At 39.7% G+C, this 18,392-nt stretch overlaps 5 protein-coding genes, 1 long non-coding RNA gene and 1 pseudogene across 15 annotated transcripts in view; 3 read left to right on the top strand and 4 right to left on the bottom strand.

Annotated features, from left to right (window-relative positions):
- The first annotated feature begins 89 nt into the window (after positions 1–89).
- LOC130700907 (T-cell activation inhibitor, mitochondrial-like) lies at positions 90–2,312 on the top strand. The gene is made up of 6 exons (XM_057522903.2): positions 90–248; positions 511–952; positions 1,025–1,369; positions 1,464–1,679; positions 1,760–2,013; positions 2,080–2,312. Exons 2-6 carry the CDS (start codon positions 736–738, stop codon positions 2,263–2,265), a joined length of 1,218 nt encoding a protein of 405 aa, XP_057378886.2. The 5' UTR covers positions 90–248; positions 511–735; the 3' UTR covers positions 2,266–2,312.
- A 1,996-nt stretch (positions 2,313–4,308) lies between these two features.
- LOC130700910 (uncharacterized) lies at positions 4,309–5,373 on the bottom strand. The gene is made up of 3 exons (XM_057522907.2): positions 4,892–5,373; positions 4,719–4,823; positions 4,309–4,649 (listed from the first exon to the last, which is right to left on the bottom strand). The coding sequence occupies exons 1-3, from the start codon at positions 5,183–5,185 to the stop codon at positions 4,344–4,346; spliced, it is 705 nt and encodes a 234-aa protein (XP_057378890.1). The 5' UTR covers positions 5,186–5,373; the 3' UTR covers positions 4,309–4,343.
- Positions 5,374–6,732: 1,359 nt separating this feature from the next.
- On the bottom strand, positions 6,733–8,221 carry LOC130700850 (probable ATP-dependent RNA helicase DHX37; annotated as a pseudogene).
- Positions 8,222–8,304: 83 nt separating this feature from the next.
- Positions 8,305–9,357, bottom strand: LOC130700916 (uncharacterized). The gene is made up of 5 exons (XR_009003900.2): positions 9,103–9,357; positions 8,913–8,959; positions 8,729–8,857; positions 8,578–8,658; positions 8,305–8,433 (listed from the first exon to the last, which is right to left on the bottom strand). It is a non-coding gene; the product is annotated as an uncharacterized LOC130700916 (long non-coding RNA).
- A 25-nt stretch (positions 9,358–9,382) lies between these two features.
- LOC130700902 (proline-rich protein 11-like) lies at positions 9,383–11,527 on the top strand. Of its 4 annotated transcripts, XM_057522893.2 has the most exons (6): positions 9,383–9,540; positions 9,606–9,706; positions 9,790–9,846; positions 9,922–10,850; positions 10,928–11,055; positions 11,110–11,527. In XM_057522893.2, the coding sequence occupies exons 4-6, from the start codon at positions 10,158–10,160 to the stop codon at positions 11,294–11,296; spliced, it is 1,008 nt and encodes a 335-aa protein (XP_057378876.1). In that variant the 5' UTR covers positions 9,383–9,540; positions 9,606–9,706; positions 9,790–9,846; positions 9,922–10,157; the 3' UTR covers positions 11,297–11,527. The 4 variants fall into 4 exon arrangements, with proteins under 4 accessions (XP_057378876.1, XP_057378877.1, XP_057378875.1 ...); XM_057522894.2 differs by lacking the exon at positions 9,790–9,846; XM_057522892.2 differs by having other exon boundaries at positions 9,606–9,846.
- Positions 11,528–11,822: 295 nt separating this feature from the next.
- Positions 11,823–18,346, top strand: LOC130700883 (myotubularin-related protein 4-like). Of its 7 annotated transcripts, XM_057522861.2 has the most exons (18): positions 11,825–12,356; positions 12,552–12,749; positions 12,831–12,984; positions 13,046–13,254; positions 13,315–13,546; positions 13,636–13,765; positions 14,045–14,397; positions 14,496–14,704; positions 14,767–14,962; positions 15,020–15,373; positions 15,461–15,600; positions 15,667–15,826; positions 15,905–15,979; positions 16,046–16,378; positions 16,450–16,560; positions 16,648–16,779; positions 16,901–17,004; positions 17,078–18,346. In XM_057522861.2, exons 2-18 carry the CDS (start codon positions 12,589–12,591, stop codon positions 17,376–17,378), a joined length of 3,354 nt encoding a protein of 1,117 aa, XP_057378844.1. In that variant the 5' UTR covers positions 11,825–12,356; positions 12,552–12,588; the 3' UTR covers positions 17,379–18,346. The 7 variants fall into 7 exon arrangements, with proteins under 7 accessions (XP_057378847.1, XP_057378845.1, XP_057378843.1 ...); XM_057522864.2 differs by having other exon boundaries at positions 11,823–12,356; positions 15,905–16,378; positions 16,851–17,004; positions 17,078–17,214; XM_057522862.2 differs by having other exon boundaries at positions 11,823–12,356; positions 15,905–16,378; positions 16,840–17,004; positions 17,078–17,214.
- LOC130700899 (phosrestin-2-like) overlaps positions 11,843–18,392 on the bottom strand; it is a 73,459-nt gene continuing 66,909 nt past the window's right edge. Inside the window, exon 11 of the mRNA XM_059497078.1 lies at positions 11,843–11,856. The gene's annotated coding sequence lies outside the window, so the exon portion shown is untranslated. The remainder of the gene's footprint in view (positions 11,857–18,392) is intronic.

The following is an 18,392-nucleotide window of genomic DNA, read 5'->3' as shown; positions in this document are numbered from 1 at the left end:
TCTCCATTCATATTTAGAATGGTATAGATTTCAAGTTACGCAATAAAAAAGCAAAACAAAAATAAGGGCCAGCATGTTCGTCTGCTTAGTATCTGTTCTCTTTGTAGAGGTCTACGTGACCTTCGTCATGTATACAAACATAGTCACGTTGCAGTGCTGATGTACTTGTGTGCTTTGCTCGGCAGTTTCATTAATTCTTCAGCACATTCAACATCTATCCGTCAGCTCGTCGAAAGCTGAATAAAAAGGTGATATTTGCTTACGTGCATGAACTTTCAATGAGTTCTTGTTGTTTAAATTGTCGTTTGCCAAGGCTTGTTTTCATTATGTAACTTTATTTTCTAAATTGACGTCTATGTTTCCGCTGTTAGGAGAAATAAGAAGTCAAATATTGGACAGCCTTAGATGTTGGCTGTGATGTGATAAGAGTTACTGCTTGTAATGGCTGTAAAATATTTATACAAAATTATTGTGGACAAAAAAATTAATTGTTCTTATCTATGTTTTCAGCCATGACTTCCATGCAAAATATTTTTTTGGCAAGTTGGTCACCCGTTACTGAAGGGAAATACCATTCAGAAATCCTGCCAGAAGTACTTGAGTTCCAGTCAAGTGTCAGTGGCTCTCAGGCCTTTCTACTTTGCAGTTCATCCTGATCTTTTTCAGCAGCATCCTCAAGAACGAGATACAAATGAAAATTCTCTCAAGCAGCTCAATGGCTACATTGAAACACTTATGCACTCTAAACCTGTAAGACCAGCAAAAGTCAAATTCTTTCTTCGGAAACAGCAGTCTACTGATCAACAGTTCAGGGCTGTAAGCATCTCCCTTGCCCAAAGAGACATCCGTGGAGCAGTACAGAGTATTCTTTCTTCGTGTGCTCTGTCAACTCAGTATGTTGACAATCTGGCCACCAAAAATGTCTCATCAAAACACAAAATTTCTATTCAAGGTAAATCAATAGTTAACAGCAGTCTGGTTTTCAACATTATTCCCAAATTCATGTTTCCCTGTCTTCAAATAGATGAAAAATGGGATGCAAACTTGTGGGAGGATACGTTCCGAACGGTGGAAAATACTCCGCCAAGGGAAGACACTTTGTCCGATTGGGTGAAGAGGTACAGCAAAGATGCCGATGAGCGTTCAAAAGCATGCCAACCCGTCCGTGACGAAATCTCCCGATTGCAGGAAGAGCTATGCAAAAAACTCCAGTTGAAAGATCTCGTGTGGGCCTGTGGATGGGGAACGTCCCATTTCCGTGGTTGTCTTCAGTCGTTTCAATCTCTTGTCACTCATCATCCTGAAGAAATGGAAATCTTAGCTGGGAAAACTGTGATTTTCGGTAGCGAGTCTGGAGTTTCCCTTCAAGGTAATCATCTCTACTTATTTTAGTGGTCTTTCCTGCGTTCCTTTAAAATTATGTATTAAATCAATCGAATAAATTTTTCCTGTATTGATTTCAGGACATGTCGTTCTGAATAGCGGAGAGGTTCGCCACAATTGGCTGGATGTGATCCGTAACTTACTACGTTATGAGATTCCACTAAAGCGAGTACCCGCGCTGGAGAAAGCTCTTTCTCGTTCCTTTTGTGAAATCAAAGTAGCACAGCGCCTTTTTCGGCCAGAGCTGTTAGCTGAGGCATACGAGTCTCACCTGAGGATGTTAACAACCAGCATGGGTACGTGCCTCACAAGATTTTCCGAAATTCACTTTGTCTTTTTTTCTTTTTAACTCTTATTGCATATTATACGTTAATAGGTGACTACCGTGCGCGACATCAATTTCCCGATGAATGGCCTGAGAACATGAGCGACTTTCATTTAGTTGTCGAAGGGGAAGCTGGTCCTCTGATGCTGTCTCCGAGTGGACAGTTCATTACTCCGTCTTCTTGTCCGATTTCGTTACTCGTTTCATTCATAACAGCAAATCTTCAGGAAGCCCGTTCACGACTAGATCATTATGTAGCTGACGTGAAGCAAGAAAAAGCCTTGATTTCAGAATGCATGCAAACGGTATATAAATTATTTCTTCGACTCTATTGCCTATTATTTATCAATGAAAATTTTTTCGTGCTTTAGTTTGGGCTTTTGAGTTTGGACAAAGACGATAACGTAACTCCGTCTGAATGTAGCCAATGCTGCCGACAATTGCTGAAACAAATCGATTATTTACGTCCATTCTTGCAAAATGGTCGTATTCGGATCACCCATTACTACTCCTTACTTTCGGATGGCGAAATGTGCATCCCATGGAATGCAAAATAAAATGAATCTACATATTGTAAGAGCCGTCTGACGTGTGAAGTTACGCACACAAAAAAAAACTTATATAAACAAATTCTTTCATATATAAATTGCTTGAGTAGAATATGCCGGCGGTTGTGTTAAATTGCATATCATTATTTTCTTCTATGTACTGTGTGCTTCGAAAAGCTTTTTTCTTTCGCGTTTTTATGAAGATTGATTTACTTAAAATTAAAGTTTTGTTGTATTTGTATTGATGGTATTCATGTCTTTTCTCTAATGAAAATAACTGAGCAGTAGACTTCCAGCCATTTGCTCCCGATTGTCTTGTATTTCGTTATCATTAAATAGTCATTGGAATTAGCAACGACATTCTATATTGCCACAGAAAAATTCCCATTTGTATCAAGAAGTTTGGGGTTGGTCCTGTATCGTATTCTAAGTACCGGTACAGAAGATTTTCCCTGTTTCTCAACATAGAATCAAAGGAGATTTATCTGAACATGATTTATAACTATGTTTGAAAACCAAATCGATATGATTTAATTTACATATTGAGCAATTCTTTTTTTACGAACTTCACACCTATTCAAATTAGCCTCGCCGAAGCTCAATATGCAACGCCATCTTACACATTGGGGCCAATGCTAAATGTATCTTGTATCAATATGGAAGCACAAATGTCAGAAGGAATGTTGGTTATACTTATATTCTCGCTAATCTTTGTATCTGCTGCACTGAGCGTACAACTTGGTATAATTCTATGGCGTAAATCTCATCCACGCTCATTCGACATCGCAACGTTCTGTGCTCTTTGCCTGATTCCATCGGTTACCGCCTTCATACTCTCTCAATGGTGGTTTGTCATTTTGTGGGGTATATTCTTTTTCGTTTCAACTATGGCCTATCTCAAAGCTCGATTCGAAAAGCCTTTACTTCCATCCAAGCCAGGTCTGATTTTCCACTGGTTTTCTTTTGTGCATTATTCCAGTTTTTTGCTTTCGTTCTGCGGATTCCTGGCTTACACCCTTTGTCTCTACGTTGGCAGCAGCTACTCGATCACTGATGTAAGCGCACGTGTTTTATTCTGCGGACTTTACTTTGGCCTTGTTGGCCGCGATTTTGCAATGCACATTACTGACAATTTGTTTGTTAGTCCAAAGTCTAAAAAAGGGCGTCCCCTCCTACCTTTCCATAAGGCCGATCTAGGTTGCTGCTTGCTCTGTGGATACTACTTGAGTGAGCAGACCAAATGCACTTTAAGTTGCCAACATGCCTACCATGAGAGTTGCGTCAGAGGCTGGTACATGATCGGGAAAAAATCTACCTGTCCAGTTTGTTGGGAGAAAGTCGACTATCAACTTCGTAATCGCAATCCGTGGGAAACACCAGATGAAATTCTACAAGCTTACCATGATTTCATCCGTTGGCTTGTCATTTATCTGCCAATTCTAATTACCGTTTTCTCCATTATCTACGTTCTGCTTTAAAAAGGCCTGGTTACTGCTAACAACGTTCAAGGTGCAATAATAAGCACATCAAACAAGATAAATAAACCGAAAAGCTTAATCAAACATGTGTGATTTTTCTTTGAAAACACTACTACATTATCTGTTTCAGTAAACATAACTTTTTTTTGTTTGGTGATAACAGAAATTTGAGACTGAGGGAAAATAAGAATACACCACAAACATCACAACGTTTGCTACAAAACGTTTTCTTGTGTTCTACAAACAACTTGGGAACGATCACGCGCCAAAATTCGAAGCTCCCCATTGGTTGAGACCATGGCCTACTATAATAACGGCCTATCAACGCGCAATACCCCCAGCGCCTAAAACTGCATTGCCAGAGGGGCGTAATACCCCAAATCGAGCTCCACTTTCCACTGTTTGGTAACAAATACACAATAGAAATGAGTGGAAGGAAGCTGTGGAAAGTGGAATTTTTTTTTCTTTTCTAGCAGCACTACAGTAGTACCCCTTTCTCAAAGGACATATATCCCAATAACAATAATGATTCCAATATATCCCATTTCACATAAATCAAACAATAAGAACACGGTTGAATTTTCAAGGTTTTGTATTACTTTTGAAGTTTTATGACTTTTCTTTTCTTTGGTTTGTTAGACACAACTGGAATTTTATCAAATTGCACTTTAAACCTCTTTTCTTCAGTTCACAGAACAGCAAGGAAAAATTTTTTACACAAAAAGATTCCAAAATACCACTAACATTCATGGAAGAGTTGGCCACAGATATTGACGGGCCACTTGTATGGAAATCTGGATAAAGGTTACCAGAGACAAACTGTTTTTCATGAGGTGTTGATTGCCTATTAAAATCAGTAGGTGGTTCACATGCAAAGTCTTGATCAAAGTGGGAATGCATGGTTTGTTCTTTCTCCTAAAAAACATAAATATATTGGTTAAAAGATTAGCCGGACATGCCACCATCTGAATTTCAAATACTTACCAAACTTGTTGAAGGAAAAATACTACCACAGGTAGACTTCATTCCTGGAAATTCTGACCGTTCATAGGAATTGGAAACCAATGAACCCATTGCCTGGTCATTTGCCTGAAAAGGAAAAATGTTTCTGTTACACAATTAGCACTGTACATAAGAATTTTGCATGTCGAAGTAACCTCATCAAGAGTAGCAGTGGATGGCCATGACCGGAACAGACTGGGTACAGCGTTTTTCAGCAATTTGTTTTTTTCATTAAAGCAGTTAGGTTCAAAGTGCAAACTGCAAATGCGGAGATTTTTGTGTAATTTAAAATACTTGGAAAAACCTGTTATCGCACTGTTGGATGCAAATTGACGAAGCCATAGTTGAATTACATTTTTGTCTGTTGGCCAACGAAAGAAACGAAGATTACTTTCTTTTTTTGCGTAACTTGAACTAGAACAAAATAAAACGCAACACTTCACTCTCATTTAAAAAAAAACTACCCTACACAAAAACCACTAATGGCGACTGAGACGCTGTCCACTTAAAGAAGCATTGCCGAGCAATGGCAAAAATCAAGAAAATTTTAATGGGTGGAATTACGCTTTGGAAAGTGGAATTCAATTTGGGGTATTACGCCCTCTGGCAATGCATTTTTAGGCGCTGGGGGTATTGCGCGTTGACAGGCCGTTATTATAGTAGGCCATGGTTGAGACTAACAGGCACCTCAAGTCACCCCACCAACTCTCCATCTTGTGGCGCGATCCGAAAACGGCCGTTGTCATTTTGCACTCGGTTTAAATCACACTACTCAAGCTGAGTCGAGTCTCCCAGATCAAGCCTACGGGGACAGAGTCTTTTGGGCGAGTTACAAAAAGGACTCCAGGGTTTCCGACTTTTGGTTGCAGGTTTCCGACACTTGGACATCTGGTACCCGACGAAAGGACATCTGTTCACCGACGTTTGGACTAGTGGTCCCCGACATTTGGGCGCAACAATATATTGTTGCTGAACCCAACGAGCGCTACACTTTCCGACAAGAGGACTCCCGTGCCATCGACATTAGGACTTTTTTTTTTATTGATGATTAGTATTGTATACGTCAAACGGACTCCCGATCTAGCGACAAATGGACTCTCCATACAGTTACACGTTGATTGTTTTATTTCTATTACCTTATATTTTATACATACTTTTGCCAAGTAGGTAGGATATTTAATTAATGTTATTATTATAGAGATGTTTTTCTATGCTGTATCTGTTTATAAATTGTACTATTTGTATTACAGAAAAAAGTATTAATAAAACTATTAGTTTAGCCCCATTTGCAATTGTATTGTTTACTTTTTGGCCATGGCGTTTGACCGAAACCAAGGTGTTATTTACGAATTAGTGCAAAATTACGTGAAATCGAAAGCATGTCTCGCGCACCTGAAGTCCTATGTAGAACAAGACAGTGTTGTAATGAGAGCTGCAACTGGACACGATTGGGGAAAGTTAAAAGCTAATGCCACATATGGCATTATTGCATCTTCTGATAATCCACAGAGGATAAATGCTGTAAGTTTCAGGTATTGTTTTTATTCATATTGAATTGTAATCGTAAGCCATGTCACAAACCCAGAATAATCAATTGATCATTCATTATTGTATATTTAACTATTGTAACAAAGAATTACATTGTTTAGGAAAACTAACTTCGCCTATTTGTTTTGTTGTTGTTAACTTTTTTTTCAAAAAACTGTATGCCGAAGTGCCATAGAGACCGAAGAGACTTTCATTCAGACGCAAATGTATTGATTTTTCGTAATATTTATAATGAATGCAAGAAAAATCCAATCAAGGAGAAAAAAGAAAAGCGCGTCAAGGCAGAGTAGAGATTATTCTTCCCGTAGTTGATTTTAGGTGTGTTTTCAATAAAAATGAGATGATTTTCAATTGGAAACCCTGCTAACTTTTCATGCTAAGAGAGATTAAAATATTAAGTTATCGCTAAACTCAAGAACTTGGATTTCACGATAGAAGTTTACTTACGCAATGAAGAGGTCAATATATTTTACAGTCAATTACACAGGAGGCCAAAGGGTATTGATTTCTTCATGAAGTGATTCAGGTACCCAGGCTTTATAGGCCCCCAGGAGATAGAATTTATCTTTTTGCCAAGCGGCAAGAAGCGAATCTAAGCTATCGAGATTACCAATTGTCAGTTGTTGAAGTAACACTTGTGTCTTGGGCTGGAGTTTCACCCATGTCTTGACCATTGTTGATGGAGTTGACAGCAGAGCTGCCGTGTATCTACATAACAAAATTACTTATTTAGTACGGCTGGAAAATATGAACAAAACTAGAGCCAATACGTACTTTGCTAGAGGACGACAAACCTCTCCATTAAGGAAAAACTGGGCTAAAAACTTGAACCGGTCGATACCAGCTGGATATTCAAGCTCCATTACAGGCAGAGGCCAACCACTTCTCCCAAATGTAACATTCATGTGACACATTACACGGCCCTGGTCTGAATCATAACCAGGGGCAGGAAGCTCCAAGGGGGCAGAGAAGGTGCACTGTGTAGGACTGAATATAGGCAGCCATTCGGGTTTGATGGCCCTAATACCACGCAAATAGATTTTGTTGGCATGTTCATAAATGTCCTGATAAATGATCCATTCAGGGTGCGAATAGCGCAAGATACTCGATGAGTTCAAGAAGACAGGATCTTCCATTTCTGGGCAGCGATAAGCGTATTTGTACTTTCTACAGTCTTCGGTTTCCTTGATTTCATTTGGAGGTATTCGCTTAGCCACGTGATCGGGAAGTCCAGCCATCAGAATCTGACGCAAAAGTTTGGCTTGCAATTCAGTAGGGGGCGCCATGCGAGGGTCAACCACAATCGATGCAGTGCCCGATGGTAAATTCAAGTTCGTTTCGTTTGTCAGCTAGACCCGCAGTTTTCGGACTTCACGAAGAGCTTTGCTACGTATCCCGTTCGTGGAACAAAACGCTTCAATATCACCCGAGTACTCGGCGGCGCCAACAGCACGCAGGAGTACCATGGGGTCTCCTAAAAGTAGGGACTGTCCCGTTCCAGCCCAGGACGTCTATCTTGACCAAGCCACCTTCTGTGAGTATCGCCTGCTACAGAATCGGCTGGCTGATCCAGCACAAGTTCTTGTACTAATAGGGCAGCCACCAGAGTAATGCTCAGCTGACGTAGGTCATTTTGTTGGCTTAATAATAACATCTTTGCAAAGCGCGGTGCTAATGGATAAGCTGCCATGGCTCTGCCAAGTGGAGTGATTTTTGACATCCATTCTTGGCTTTCTGTAAATGCTAAAATGAATTTTCAATATTTTAAAATGTAATTGAAAAACAGTACGAATCTTACGTTTGAGTCCTACGCTGCGTGGCGGCGGTTCCAGTGCATTTAGCAACAACAGCCGTCGCTCAGCTGCGAATAGTTGCTGAATATCAGGTGGTGTGGGGAAAGGAAAGTGGATAACTTTTTCAATGTCCATTGATTTCATTTGTAGAACTAAGTCGTCGATGGGTCTGGAATAAAACTTTGTTATACTTCCCTTGACAGTAGCCAAATCTATAATAATAATACCTTCACGCGATATCTGGCAAGGAAAATTTTTCAAACTCGTCATTAAAGACGTCAAAAGAATAGAGTCGGTAACAATGTCCCGGGCCGGTACGACCAGCTCGACCAGCACGTTGATTAATATCCCCTTCGCTAAAAAAAAAGGAATTACAAACTCTTAGACAATTAATACTACCAGACGGTTTTTAAGTATGTACTGTATAACATGCTATTAATAGAAATATTATATATTCATTAATTTCATAACATTATTTGAAAGATTGCTGTTAGCATTACCTTTCCCTGGATATGCACATTGGGACCTCGAGACAAGTGGGGCTGTTGGCTTTGAGTCAACAATGGAATCATGAGTTTGTGCTGCGAGTGACAAAAGGTTATGTACATTAATTATTTAATATGCTTAACAGGAATTCTTCCTTGGTCTTACCTTATCCTCCATTTCCACATTTCTTAATAACAGAGACTAAGTGTTGATGTATACTCTACAATGTCTTGGATGACGTATGGCAGCAACATTATAAGGAATGGTTTCGATTGCTACATCATACCTTAGTGCCTTGAATAACTAAAAGATTAGTAAATTTAAGTAAATAAAAACTTGATAGATTTACCTCTGGCATCAGCACATAAACTCTTATAATTTTATTCATCCTTTTTTCTGTAATACAAATAGTAAAATTAATAAACCGATACATCATAGGAAAACACATCTATAGTAACGAAATTAATTAAATATCCTACCTACTTGGCAAAAGTATGTATAAAATATAAGGTAATAGAAATAAAACAATTAACGTGTACCTGTATTGAGAATCCATTTGTCGCTAGATCGGGAGTCCGTTTGACGTATACAATACTTATCATCAATAAAAAAAAAGTCCTAATGTCGATGGCACGGGAGTCATCTTGTCGGAAAGTGTAGCGCTCGTTGGTTTCAGCAACAATTTACTGTTGCGCCCAAACGTCGGGGACCAGTAGTCCAAACGTCGGTGGACAGATGTCCTAACGTCGGGTTCCAGAGTCCAAGTGTCGGAAACCTGCAACCAAAAGTCGGAAACCCTGGAGTCCTTTTTGTAACTAGCCCAAAAGAGTACATGCCAGCCTACGCAAGGCAACGCTGTCATTTTCAAACTCATGTTTTGACAAACAATATATGGCGGACTCCTCAGCTGTTTGAACTAACCGTTAAATCTCTTAGATTTCTAGTGTAAAATTCATGTCTTCCCCCATTTCTGACATGTAAGACTGATTTTATATAACTTTTTAGTATTTCAATTAACGCACTTGTTCGTTTTTTTACCTAGACCTCTGTTATTGTTTTTCATTTACGACGTCGAAAAATCAATATCTGAATCGGACGACCCATTGGAATCCATTCTCTATTTTCACCCCAATAGCGAGTCAGGTAATATTGAGAGAAGAATCAGTGTTGTGGGACAGATCGTAGGAACAGCATTGTGTGTTAAGCAACTGCTTTCTGTACCTAAGCTTATAACCCTAGAGAGGGGAAAGTTTGCATTGAGTTGGAGTGGGAGGTTCATACTGGTATGTTGTGACTCTTTCCTTTTCATATAGTTCAGTGTAGAAAAGACCATTTTAGATGTTTTCCCATAATTTCAGGTTGTCGGATCTCCTCAATCGGTTTCTACTCACATTATCCATAATCAAAGAGACTTCATTCATCGGTTGTTAGGTGGAAAATTTGGAGAATTATCTGATTATTTGGAGGCTTCCAAAGCAGGTACTTATGAAGAATTCAGAGTGCAAGTTCAAACTTTCTGTGATTCACAACTGGCAACAATAAGTAAAAAGTGGGCAGAATTAGCTAGTCAGCCAATTTTGTAACTGTTCCTAAAATGAGAAAGCCACCATATTTGTCTAGTAAGAAGTGGAACAAAAAGTTCCAAAAAAATGTGAGAAAATTCGAGAACTTCTCAGATCCATCAAATGGACAAAAGCTCAACAAAAGTTCACTGACTTTACAGGCAGATTCAGTGTCACAAACTGGCTTATTAAAAAAATGGGTCCTTTTTATAGGTCTTTGTACCTTTGTGAAAGAAGTAATTGCAAACATGTTAATAAAGTTAACCAGTAGAATTACAGAGTTTATCAACCGCGGATTTCTGGGAGGGACTGCAACCGTAGATTTAGAAACAAGAATCGAAAATCTAGAAGAAACACTTAAAGAATACGTGAAAAAAGTACAAGGCCTTGAGTTAGAAGTTGCAAAACATTCAGAGAGGCTAGCAAAAATTGGTAGTCAACAATACATTGCGTCCAATGTCGAACTTGTATCAGGCCCGCACATTCAAACGTCAGTCCCTCCAACCGCTCCAAGTTTTTTCCCCTCTGCTCCTCCTCCTCCTCCCCCACCTCCACCTCCCCTTCCGCCATTGGGATCATTGAGTGTCCAAAACCAACTTAGTGCAAGAAAACCAGTAGCTCTGGCGAAGAAAACCCAAATACAATTGATGAGACCTGCCATAAGCTTGGAAGACATAATTAATGTCAAACTGAAACGGACTCCATGTGTTCAACGGACCGATAAAGTAAGCATATTACATCTTTGTTGGTATAAATAAATGACTGCTTCCGACCCTGCTAATGAAACATTTTTTTTTTTTAGTCGTCAAGAATACCGACGCCGTCAAACAGTTTACCTCGAATATCACTTGAAGCCCTCCGCTCGGTGAAATTGAAGAAAACATCTTTATTGAAAGAAACTAGTCCAATAAAGTCAAAATCACCTAAGGGGTAATTTAATAGAATGAAATCTTTTATGAAGTGTGATTCGATGAATTGTCCTAGGAAAATACGTCATGCGCTTCGGCGGCTTCCCATCACCACCAGCCCTGGCGGAACACCTAAATATGAGCGTATATGTCAGCAAGATGACATGACCCCGATCATGTCCCGTGTTCTGCTTAAACGTTTCAATGCCTTCCAAATGAGTCCAGACGAAGAAAACAAAGAAAATGATATACAGTTTCTGTAGTTTATTTCATTTTTCTCATTTCATCATTCCAAGAAACACCATCTTGGAAGAAAATCTATCGGTAATTACCCATTATTGTGTACCCGTCATTTCTCTCTTCTTCTTATTCTTGTTATTTCGACTACATGTTGCTATTTTGAATTTCAACATCACTTATAGTTTTAAACATTTACATTTTATCTCGTGATGTGTGAGAAATAAAATCTACTATTTATCTTGTATGATCTAAAATAGTTGTTTATTTTCCAACACCTTTGCTACTGCCCCCGATGTTGCCGTTCGTTATAAATTTTGAGAGTAAACATTTTCTCTGCAATTACTTTTCTCGTTTTCTAAGAAACTAGACTAAAATTTAATATTAAAAATTAAATAACGTTTGAAAAGTTTATGCGAACGGGCATCTTTATTTTTATTTTTTGCTTTTTATTTCTTATAACTTTTTATTAAGTTCTGGGGGTCTGGAATTGGGACAGCAAAAGACTTTTAAGAGTTACAGTGAACGCTGCCGGAAAATAGTTTTAACAACTCATGAAGCCGTCACTACATTTCGTATAACCGAAATTCTATAAAATTTTAATTTTTATACCCTTTTCCTAGGAAACCAAACGCTGTAGCAGTTTTTACACTTTTCTTTTAAAATTTTTCTCAGAAAAGAATGGACGGCTCTTCCTGATTGGTTATAAGGCTATTAGGCTACAACAGCAACATTCGGTCGCCATGTTGACAACAATTTTTCGACGAGATTTACGTTGTGTGTTGTCTACGTCGAGCAAATTTGCAATTCTATCGCAGCGCTCCAAGTTTATTTCGCAGTTACATTGAGACATTGCCAGTGGTTCCCAATAGCTGTGTTTGAATCTTTATCAATTAAAACTACCATTCATTTTCTGCCGAGTGAACGTGATACTTCAACGACTCAGATATTCGGTGGTTGAAAGCAGTCAAAACACTGAGCGACTCCCAAACGCAGCAGGAGTTTATTGAGGACCTAAATGCCGGTTCTGCAAGGAAACATGAAAGCATTGAACTTTTGAACATTCTGTCATTTTCATAATTCAGGGTGAGTTACACAGCAAAGAAAAATTCATCACTCTGGTTAGCAAATAGTGGCCTATTTACCATTTCCATCAAGGGACAATAATAAATAAGAATGTGCCTGTATTACTCTTACTATAAGTTTTCAAAAATTACTAAGTCAAATTATATGATTATTACCTTGAGAATTCAATGTTGTTAATTTAAGGTTGTTCTGCAGAAAGAATTGCAGTTTCACAAGCAACTCAATACATGCCATGGCACTGGTAAACGGTGATGAAAGTAATTCGAAATATGGTGCTGTTTCCGATTGTGGCATTGCAAGATTCCACAGTGCAGCTGTTCCTATTAAACAGCCACCAGTAAATGGAAAAACTTTTAACAGCAATGGTTCCTCTTCAAGTGTATCAAGTTTCAGGTAGTGATTTATTGTGATACACTTTGTTTCTAAATTTAGGTTGGAAAACCTTTTCATCAAAACTAAAACTTTGAACTCAAGGTTGAGTGTGGGCAGTGGAAGTAGTGGAGAAACAGACATTCAGTATATTAAACCCTCAGAACTATTCCCGAAAAAATTAGCCTGGGTTGAAGGAGGTTCTGCAAATACCACACCACCATTCCCTTTGTTACCAGGAGAAGACATAGTTTATGAAGTATTGTTACTTTTGCTATTGAAAGAACATATTTACTGAATATGTCACACTATGCATCTAGGGTCGCGCTGTGGAAGGGACATTGTACATTTCCAGTTACCGGCTGTATCTGTCTAAAACAGTTTCCACAGAAACTTTTGCCATTCCTCCTGCCTTGTATCCTCAGAGCAACGTGAAGGATATAAATGTCCCCCTGGGCTTAATTGAATCATTTGAATGTAAAGACATTTTCTACATTAATTTGTACTGCAAAGACGCTCGATCGTTTAGGTACATGGTGGATAATACTTTACTTGCGGATTTTTAAAACTTATTTTGGTGGTATTGAAGGTTGATTTTTGTCAACGGCGAATCTGGTCAAGACTGGGTTAAGCGTCTAACGCAAAGCTTGAATCTCCCTCGAAAGCCCGAAGAGGTCTTCTCGCTGGCATTTTGCGCATGGACTCGCGATGACGATGAAAATCATTCAGCGAAGCCGGTAGTAAACCAAACTTTCCCATGGTGGCGTAAGCTGTCGAATTACGATCAGCCGTTGACAGGAGAAAAATTATTCCGATTTGAGGTAATAATGAACAAGAACGAACTTATCAGTTTCTCCAATAGTTATTGCTAGTAGGATAATAACAATCGCCCGTGTATTCTGTTTATCAGGTGCAGCGCCAAGGTTATGACGACACCGTAACCTGGCGAATCAGCTCGGCCAACAGCGACTTCAAGCTGAGTCCATCTTATCCAACCCATTTGCTTGTACCAACTTCCATTTCAGATGATATGCTAGAAGGTAATTTGTTAACATTCTTTACATAGAATGAGAACTAGTGAGTTGGAAATAGGCAAGGAGCTTCTATTGTCTCTGCCTAACAAAACATTTTAGTGTTATGCTAAAACGGCCGGGAAATATGACAAATCATGCATGAAGAGGAAACCATTTCAATCACTCCTAAAAATCAATGATTGCTGTCCGTCGCAATCGACTTGGGATTGTTCAAAAATGGCCTTCTTGTAGTTTTACGTAAACGTCAATTAATAACTGTTATTTTACCTCTCGTATTCTTTTAAGCTGTGGCAGCGTTCCGCAGTGCCCGCCGTTTACCGGCCGTTGTCTGGCGGCACAAGCGAAATGGGGCCGTTCTCGGCCGCTGCTCCCAGCCAGAAGTCGGATGGCTTGGTTGGCGATCACAGGAGGATGAAACCCTACTTCTCTCCATACTCAATTCATGTTTTTACGACAGCGCCAACAATCCTCTAAGATCACGCCATCCAACACCGAACAAAGAAATCAATCCGGCAAATGAAGAATGGAACAGTGAAGGGTCACTTTCTATTTCGAACGGTAGCTCTGCCAACATCGAGTGCGGTTCCCTGAAAGATCTGAGTGAAGATTCTTCTTGTTTCACTCAAGGCAACAAAAAGGTGCGTTGTGGCAACAGTCACTCAAGCGTGGGTTCTAAGATTGTTTATATGTCATTTCAGTTATATTTCACTTCAATGTAATGTTGTTCAACTTTCAGAAAATGCTTATTGTGGATGCGCGCAGTTATGCAACTGCTGTCGCCAACAGGGCACGGGGTGGAGGCTGCGAATTCCCTCAATATTACCCACAGTGTGATATAGAGTTTATGAATCTTGCCAACATTCATGCGGTGCGGAAGAGCTTCCTGCTTCTTCGTGCACTTTGTCAATCAGCCAATAGCAATACGGCTACCACCGATCAATCTAAGTACATCTAATAATCGTTTTTGGCTGTATGGAATTGCTTCTAACCAAATAGTTTGATTGCAGTTGGTTCACACAATTAGATTCAACGCGATGGCTTCATCATATGGCAAATTTGTTGCGAGCCTCGTGGTACACAGCCGTTAATTTGGAGGAACATGGTCGACCTGTGCTCGTCCATTGCAGTGATGGCTGGGATCGGACACCCCAGATTGTTTCATTGGCTCAGATTATGATCGATCCTTTCTATCGGACCATTAAGGTTTGAATGATTTGTGTTATTTTCACCGAATTAAAAGTAATGTATTTTGAATTGCAGGGTTTCCAAATTCTTGTTCAGCGAGAGTGGATAGAGTTCGGTCACAAGTTTGCTGATCGATGTGGGCTTCTGGGAGGTTGCGAGGATACCAATGAGCGTTGCCCCGTCTTTTTGCAGTTTCTCGACTGTGTCCACCAGCTGATGAACCAATTTCCTACGGCCTTTCAGTTTAACCACGCTTACTTAGTCAAAATGGTTCAGCATGTTTACTCGAATCTTTTTGGAACTTTTCTACTCAACACCGTCCAGGATCGCACAATCCATCGGATCGCAGAACGTAGCCATAGCCTTTGGAGCTTTTTGCTTCAAAAGAGCAACGAATATGCTAACCACTTGTACGAGTTCACAGAAGAGGTAAATTATCTTGATCATTTTGTACTTGGAAAACTATTCTTGGCAAAAGCTCTAGGAATTAACTTAACTTTGCCCCTGTTTATGTAGCCGTTGTGGCCATCCTATCAAGTTCGTGATTTATACTTCTGGTCAGCTGTTTACACCGCCGACTTAGGTAGTAACACACCAAATGGTTGTCAGGCTGAAGATTTTCGTGGAAATTCCCCTACTGTTAATCTGAATACCAGGTAAAGGATTAGTTGATTGTCTTTTACCCTTTCTGAACGACGCCTAATTTTAAATGCATTATCTAGCAGTAGCAGTCCCTGTAGCAGTGGGTATGCCACCCCGCAGCAAACAGCCTTGACTGATAGCATGGTCGATAATTTAGCATGGAAAAATCTAAACATGAAAGGTCCAGTACGGAACACAATGGAAGATTCCACTGACACACTTGTTGACGATGGACATAAAGTATTTAGCTAGAAAATACTTTAACAGAATGTAACATTATAGTAATGTATTTTTTCTTCTTTCCCTCTTTTTTTTTAGCCAATTGCATCGCTAGATCAAGCAGATGGGGATATGGAAGCTGGGGAATGTTTTCCGCTGCTGGAACCAGAGCCTGTAAAAGAATGTTCCAGTAGGGAACATCAGGAGGCACACAATTTAGTGAGCCACTTTCATTCAAAGGAACAATTATCTCCCATAGGAGAACCAATTTCCTTGCCGCATGTTCTAGCCAGTGAAGACGATGGAGAAGAATCGGACACTGATCGTCAACATCCTTATCATAGTGATTGTCCGACATGCCAGAAAAATTGGGATCTCCTTAATCGCGGTCAGATGCAAGGTAAAACTGGTCAGTCAATTAAACATAATGATGGAGAACAAAAATCAACGCCGGAAACTACTACACGGCCTGGTTACTCAACTCCTACGTGCCTTAGCTTTGATTTGGATGGTCTTCTTCCATCCGTTGATCGTCAACAAGTTCGCTTAGGACAGATCCTAGCTGCAAAAGATGTATGTAATTTTGTTAAATTACTTTTTGTCATCAGTTCTGTATTTTTACCAATTTTTTTTCATTTAAACAGGCAGAGCTAGAAGCTCTTCGCCGTGATTTACATCAGACTCGAGTAGCGCTTTGTCGTCAGGTCTGCCATACTTGCCAATCAAGTAGAAAGACTTGTTCGAAGTCTAATTCGGTAACTCTTTAACCGTATAGCCAATTGGTGGCTTATAGAGTCATTGTTGATTTTTTAATAAAGGAAGTTCGTATGTGAACAATTTAGGAAGGTTTGATTGAAGTGTCTTGTCACGAGGGATCGCCTGGTAGAAATGAAAGTTCTGACGGTTCGCTCGGCGGGTTGAAAAGTTCACCATCATCGTGGGAAAATGTTGACGAAAAAGAAATAGGAGATAAGGTATTCAGTTTTTGAGCCTATCGGTTAAAAAGCTGTAACATCTTTCCCGTTATGGGAAAGGGCGACAGCAGCAATCGAAAACCAAGTCACTTCCAACCGAAGGTTACCGATATGTTTCCAGGCTCCAGTTGGTCCACCGATCCTGTGGGTGCCAGACCATCTTGCGCCCACATGTATGAGATGTAGTACCACCTTCTGGATTGCGAGAAGGAGACATCATTGCAGGTTTGCGTTTTAATTTAACAATTCATGTGGCTGCCCATTCATACCGTACTCTCTCTTACCAATATCTGTTTAGGAATTGCGGGAAAGTGTTTTGTTCTGATTGTGCCGATCGCGATTTGCCCCTTCCACATCAGAACTTATTCCAGCCCGTCCGAGTATGTAATGTGTGCTACGATTCCTTAAATGGAGATAATGAAGACGAAGAAATCTGTTCGAGACCGCCCCAAGAACAGGAGGGTTTTGCAGCACCGAAATCACATGTAATGGAAAGAGCCTTCAGCCTTTCCAGCTTAGCCACCGGTTCCTGTGCCTGCCATTGTTGTCAACTTAAACGGCCCAACAAATTTAAAGCTGTAACAGCCGGATCTACCTAAAAGGTTTCAAATCAATCAACTTCCTTATAGGAAGATTGCAACATAACTCCAACTAAAAATAGTCATAAAAAGCAAAACTGTTGAATTAAATTGGCTCGATTTGGTTTGTCACGTGCGCAGAATTTTGCTCAAAGTCCGGCCCGTTCATAGTTTCCCATTGGGACACTTGATTTAGCTAGGGAGCCGTAAAGGGCCAGTTTAAGTGAGACAGAAGGATATGTACGTGTCAAACCGACAGCATAAGTGGCTATGCTATATTATATTCTCGAGACCAGTTGTAGATTAAAAATTCGCGATCCATTCGGAACTTTCCATGAGTAACTAGTACGTTCATTCTATGGTTTGACGTCACAATTGTTACCAAAAAATTTTTAACAAGTAGCAAATTTTGTGTTTGCATTCGGTGTTGAATCAATTCCTAGTCTTGAATTCGTCGATTTTTATAAATTGTATTCGGTAAATGACCAGGTCGTGACTGAGTTGTGTAAAAGAAAGCGTTGAATGAAGCACATTACCGGCGTAAGGTAACCTGGATCAGTTAACGTGTTGCGACGTCCTGCTGTTGTGATATGTGGCGAACCGATTCGTATGGGAGGAAGGGGGGGGTCGTAGAAAGCAGGGAGGTGATTATATTGTTCGAATATGAAACTTTAGGGTTCACCTTCAGACGACATTTAAATGTGAATTATGAAAATAAGGATCGGTCTTCATTAGATAGCACTATATTTCCCACATTCTTTCTTTATATACTATTAACTACCTTACTGACTAAAATTCATAAGAAATGCTCTACTCCCTTTCAAAGAAAGCATAATGGCTAAGAGTTTTCTAATTCATTCAGAACGTAGCAAATTTATAAGTCCCGGAATGGTGATTTTGCTGTTTTCTAAATGGTGTAAGACATGTTATCATATAATCCGAATAAACGTTTATGGGTTCTTCTGCCATGAAGTGCCACAGCTAATAAACGAGATGCAATGGAAATTGTTCATTTTTCATTAGTATGTTGGTGAA

The sequence above is a fragment of the Daphnia carinata genome, chromosome 9, assembly GCF_022539665.2.
Source record: "Daphnia carinata strain CSIRO-1 chromosome 9, CSIRO_AGI_Dcar_HiC_V3, whole genome shotgun sequence".
Lineage (NCBI taxonomy): Eukaryota > Metazoa > Arthropoda > Branchiopoda > Diplostraca > Daphniidae > Daphnia > Daphnia carinata.
The sequence above is the reverse complement of the archived record's forward strand: the minus strand, read 5'-3'. Positions and strand labels throughout refer to the sequence as shown.

What these genes read in the sequence shown, in the direction of transcription:
- LOC130700902 (XM_057522894.2), top strand. Translation starts at nt 10,158, where the DNA reads ATGAGAAAGCCACCATATTTGTCTAGTAAGAAGTGGAACAAAAAGTTC. An exon ending in GTGTTCAACGGACCGATAAA is followed by an intron (nt 10,851 to 10,927) that starts GTAAGCATATTA and finishes TTTTTTTTTTAG; the next exon opens with TCGTCAAGAATACCGACGCC. An exon ending in AAGTCAAAATCACCTAAGGG is followed by an intron (nt 11,056 to 11,109) that starts GTAATTTAATAG and finishes GAATTGTCCTAG; the next exon opens with GAAAATACGTCATGCGCTTC.
- LOC130700883 (XM_057522859.2), top strand. Translation starts at nt 12,589, where the DNA reads ATGGCACTGGTAAACGGTGATGAAAGTAATTCGAAATATGGTGCTGTT. An exon ending in AGATCCTAGCTGCAAAAGAT is followed by an intron (nt 16,379 to 16,449) that starts GTATGTAATTTT and finishes TCATTTAAACAG; the next exon opens with GCAGAGCTAGAAGCTCTTCG. An exon ending in AGAAGGAGACATCATTGCAG is followed by an intron (nt 17,005 to 17,077) that starts GTTTGCGTTTTA and finishes ATATCTGTTTAG; the next exon opens with GAATTGCGGGAAAGTGTTTT.
- LOC130700907 (XM_057522903.2), top strand. Translation starts at nt 736, where the DNA reads ATGCACTCTAAACCTGTAAGACCAGCAAAAGTCAAATTCTTTCTTCGG. An exon ending in GATGTTAACAACCAGCATGG is followed by an intron (nt 1,680 to 1,759) that starts GTACGTGCCTCA and finishes ATACGTTAATAG; the next exon opens with GTGACTACCGTGCGCGACAT. An exon ending in TTTCAGAATGCATGCAAACG is followed by an intron (nt 2,014 to 2,079) that starts GTATATAAATTA and finishes TTCGTGCTTTAG; the next exon opens with TTTGGGCTTTTGAGTTTGGA.
- LOC130700910 (XM_057522907.2), bottom strand. Translation starts at nt 5,185, where the DNA reads ATGAGAGTGAAGTGTTGCGTTTTATTTTGTTCTAGTTCAAGTTACGCA. An exon ending in CCACTGCTACTCTTGATGAG is followed by an intron (nt 4,824 to 4,891) that starts GTTACTTCGACA and finishes TTTCCTTTTCAG; the next exon opens with GCAAATGACCAGGCAATGGG. An exon ending in TTTTTCCTTCAACAAGTTTG is followed by an intron (nt 4,650 to 4,718) that starts GTAAGTATTTGA and finishes TATGTTTTTTAG; the next exon opens with GAGAAAGAACAAACCATGCA.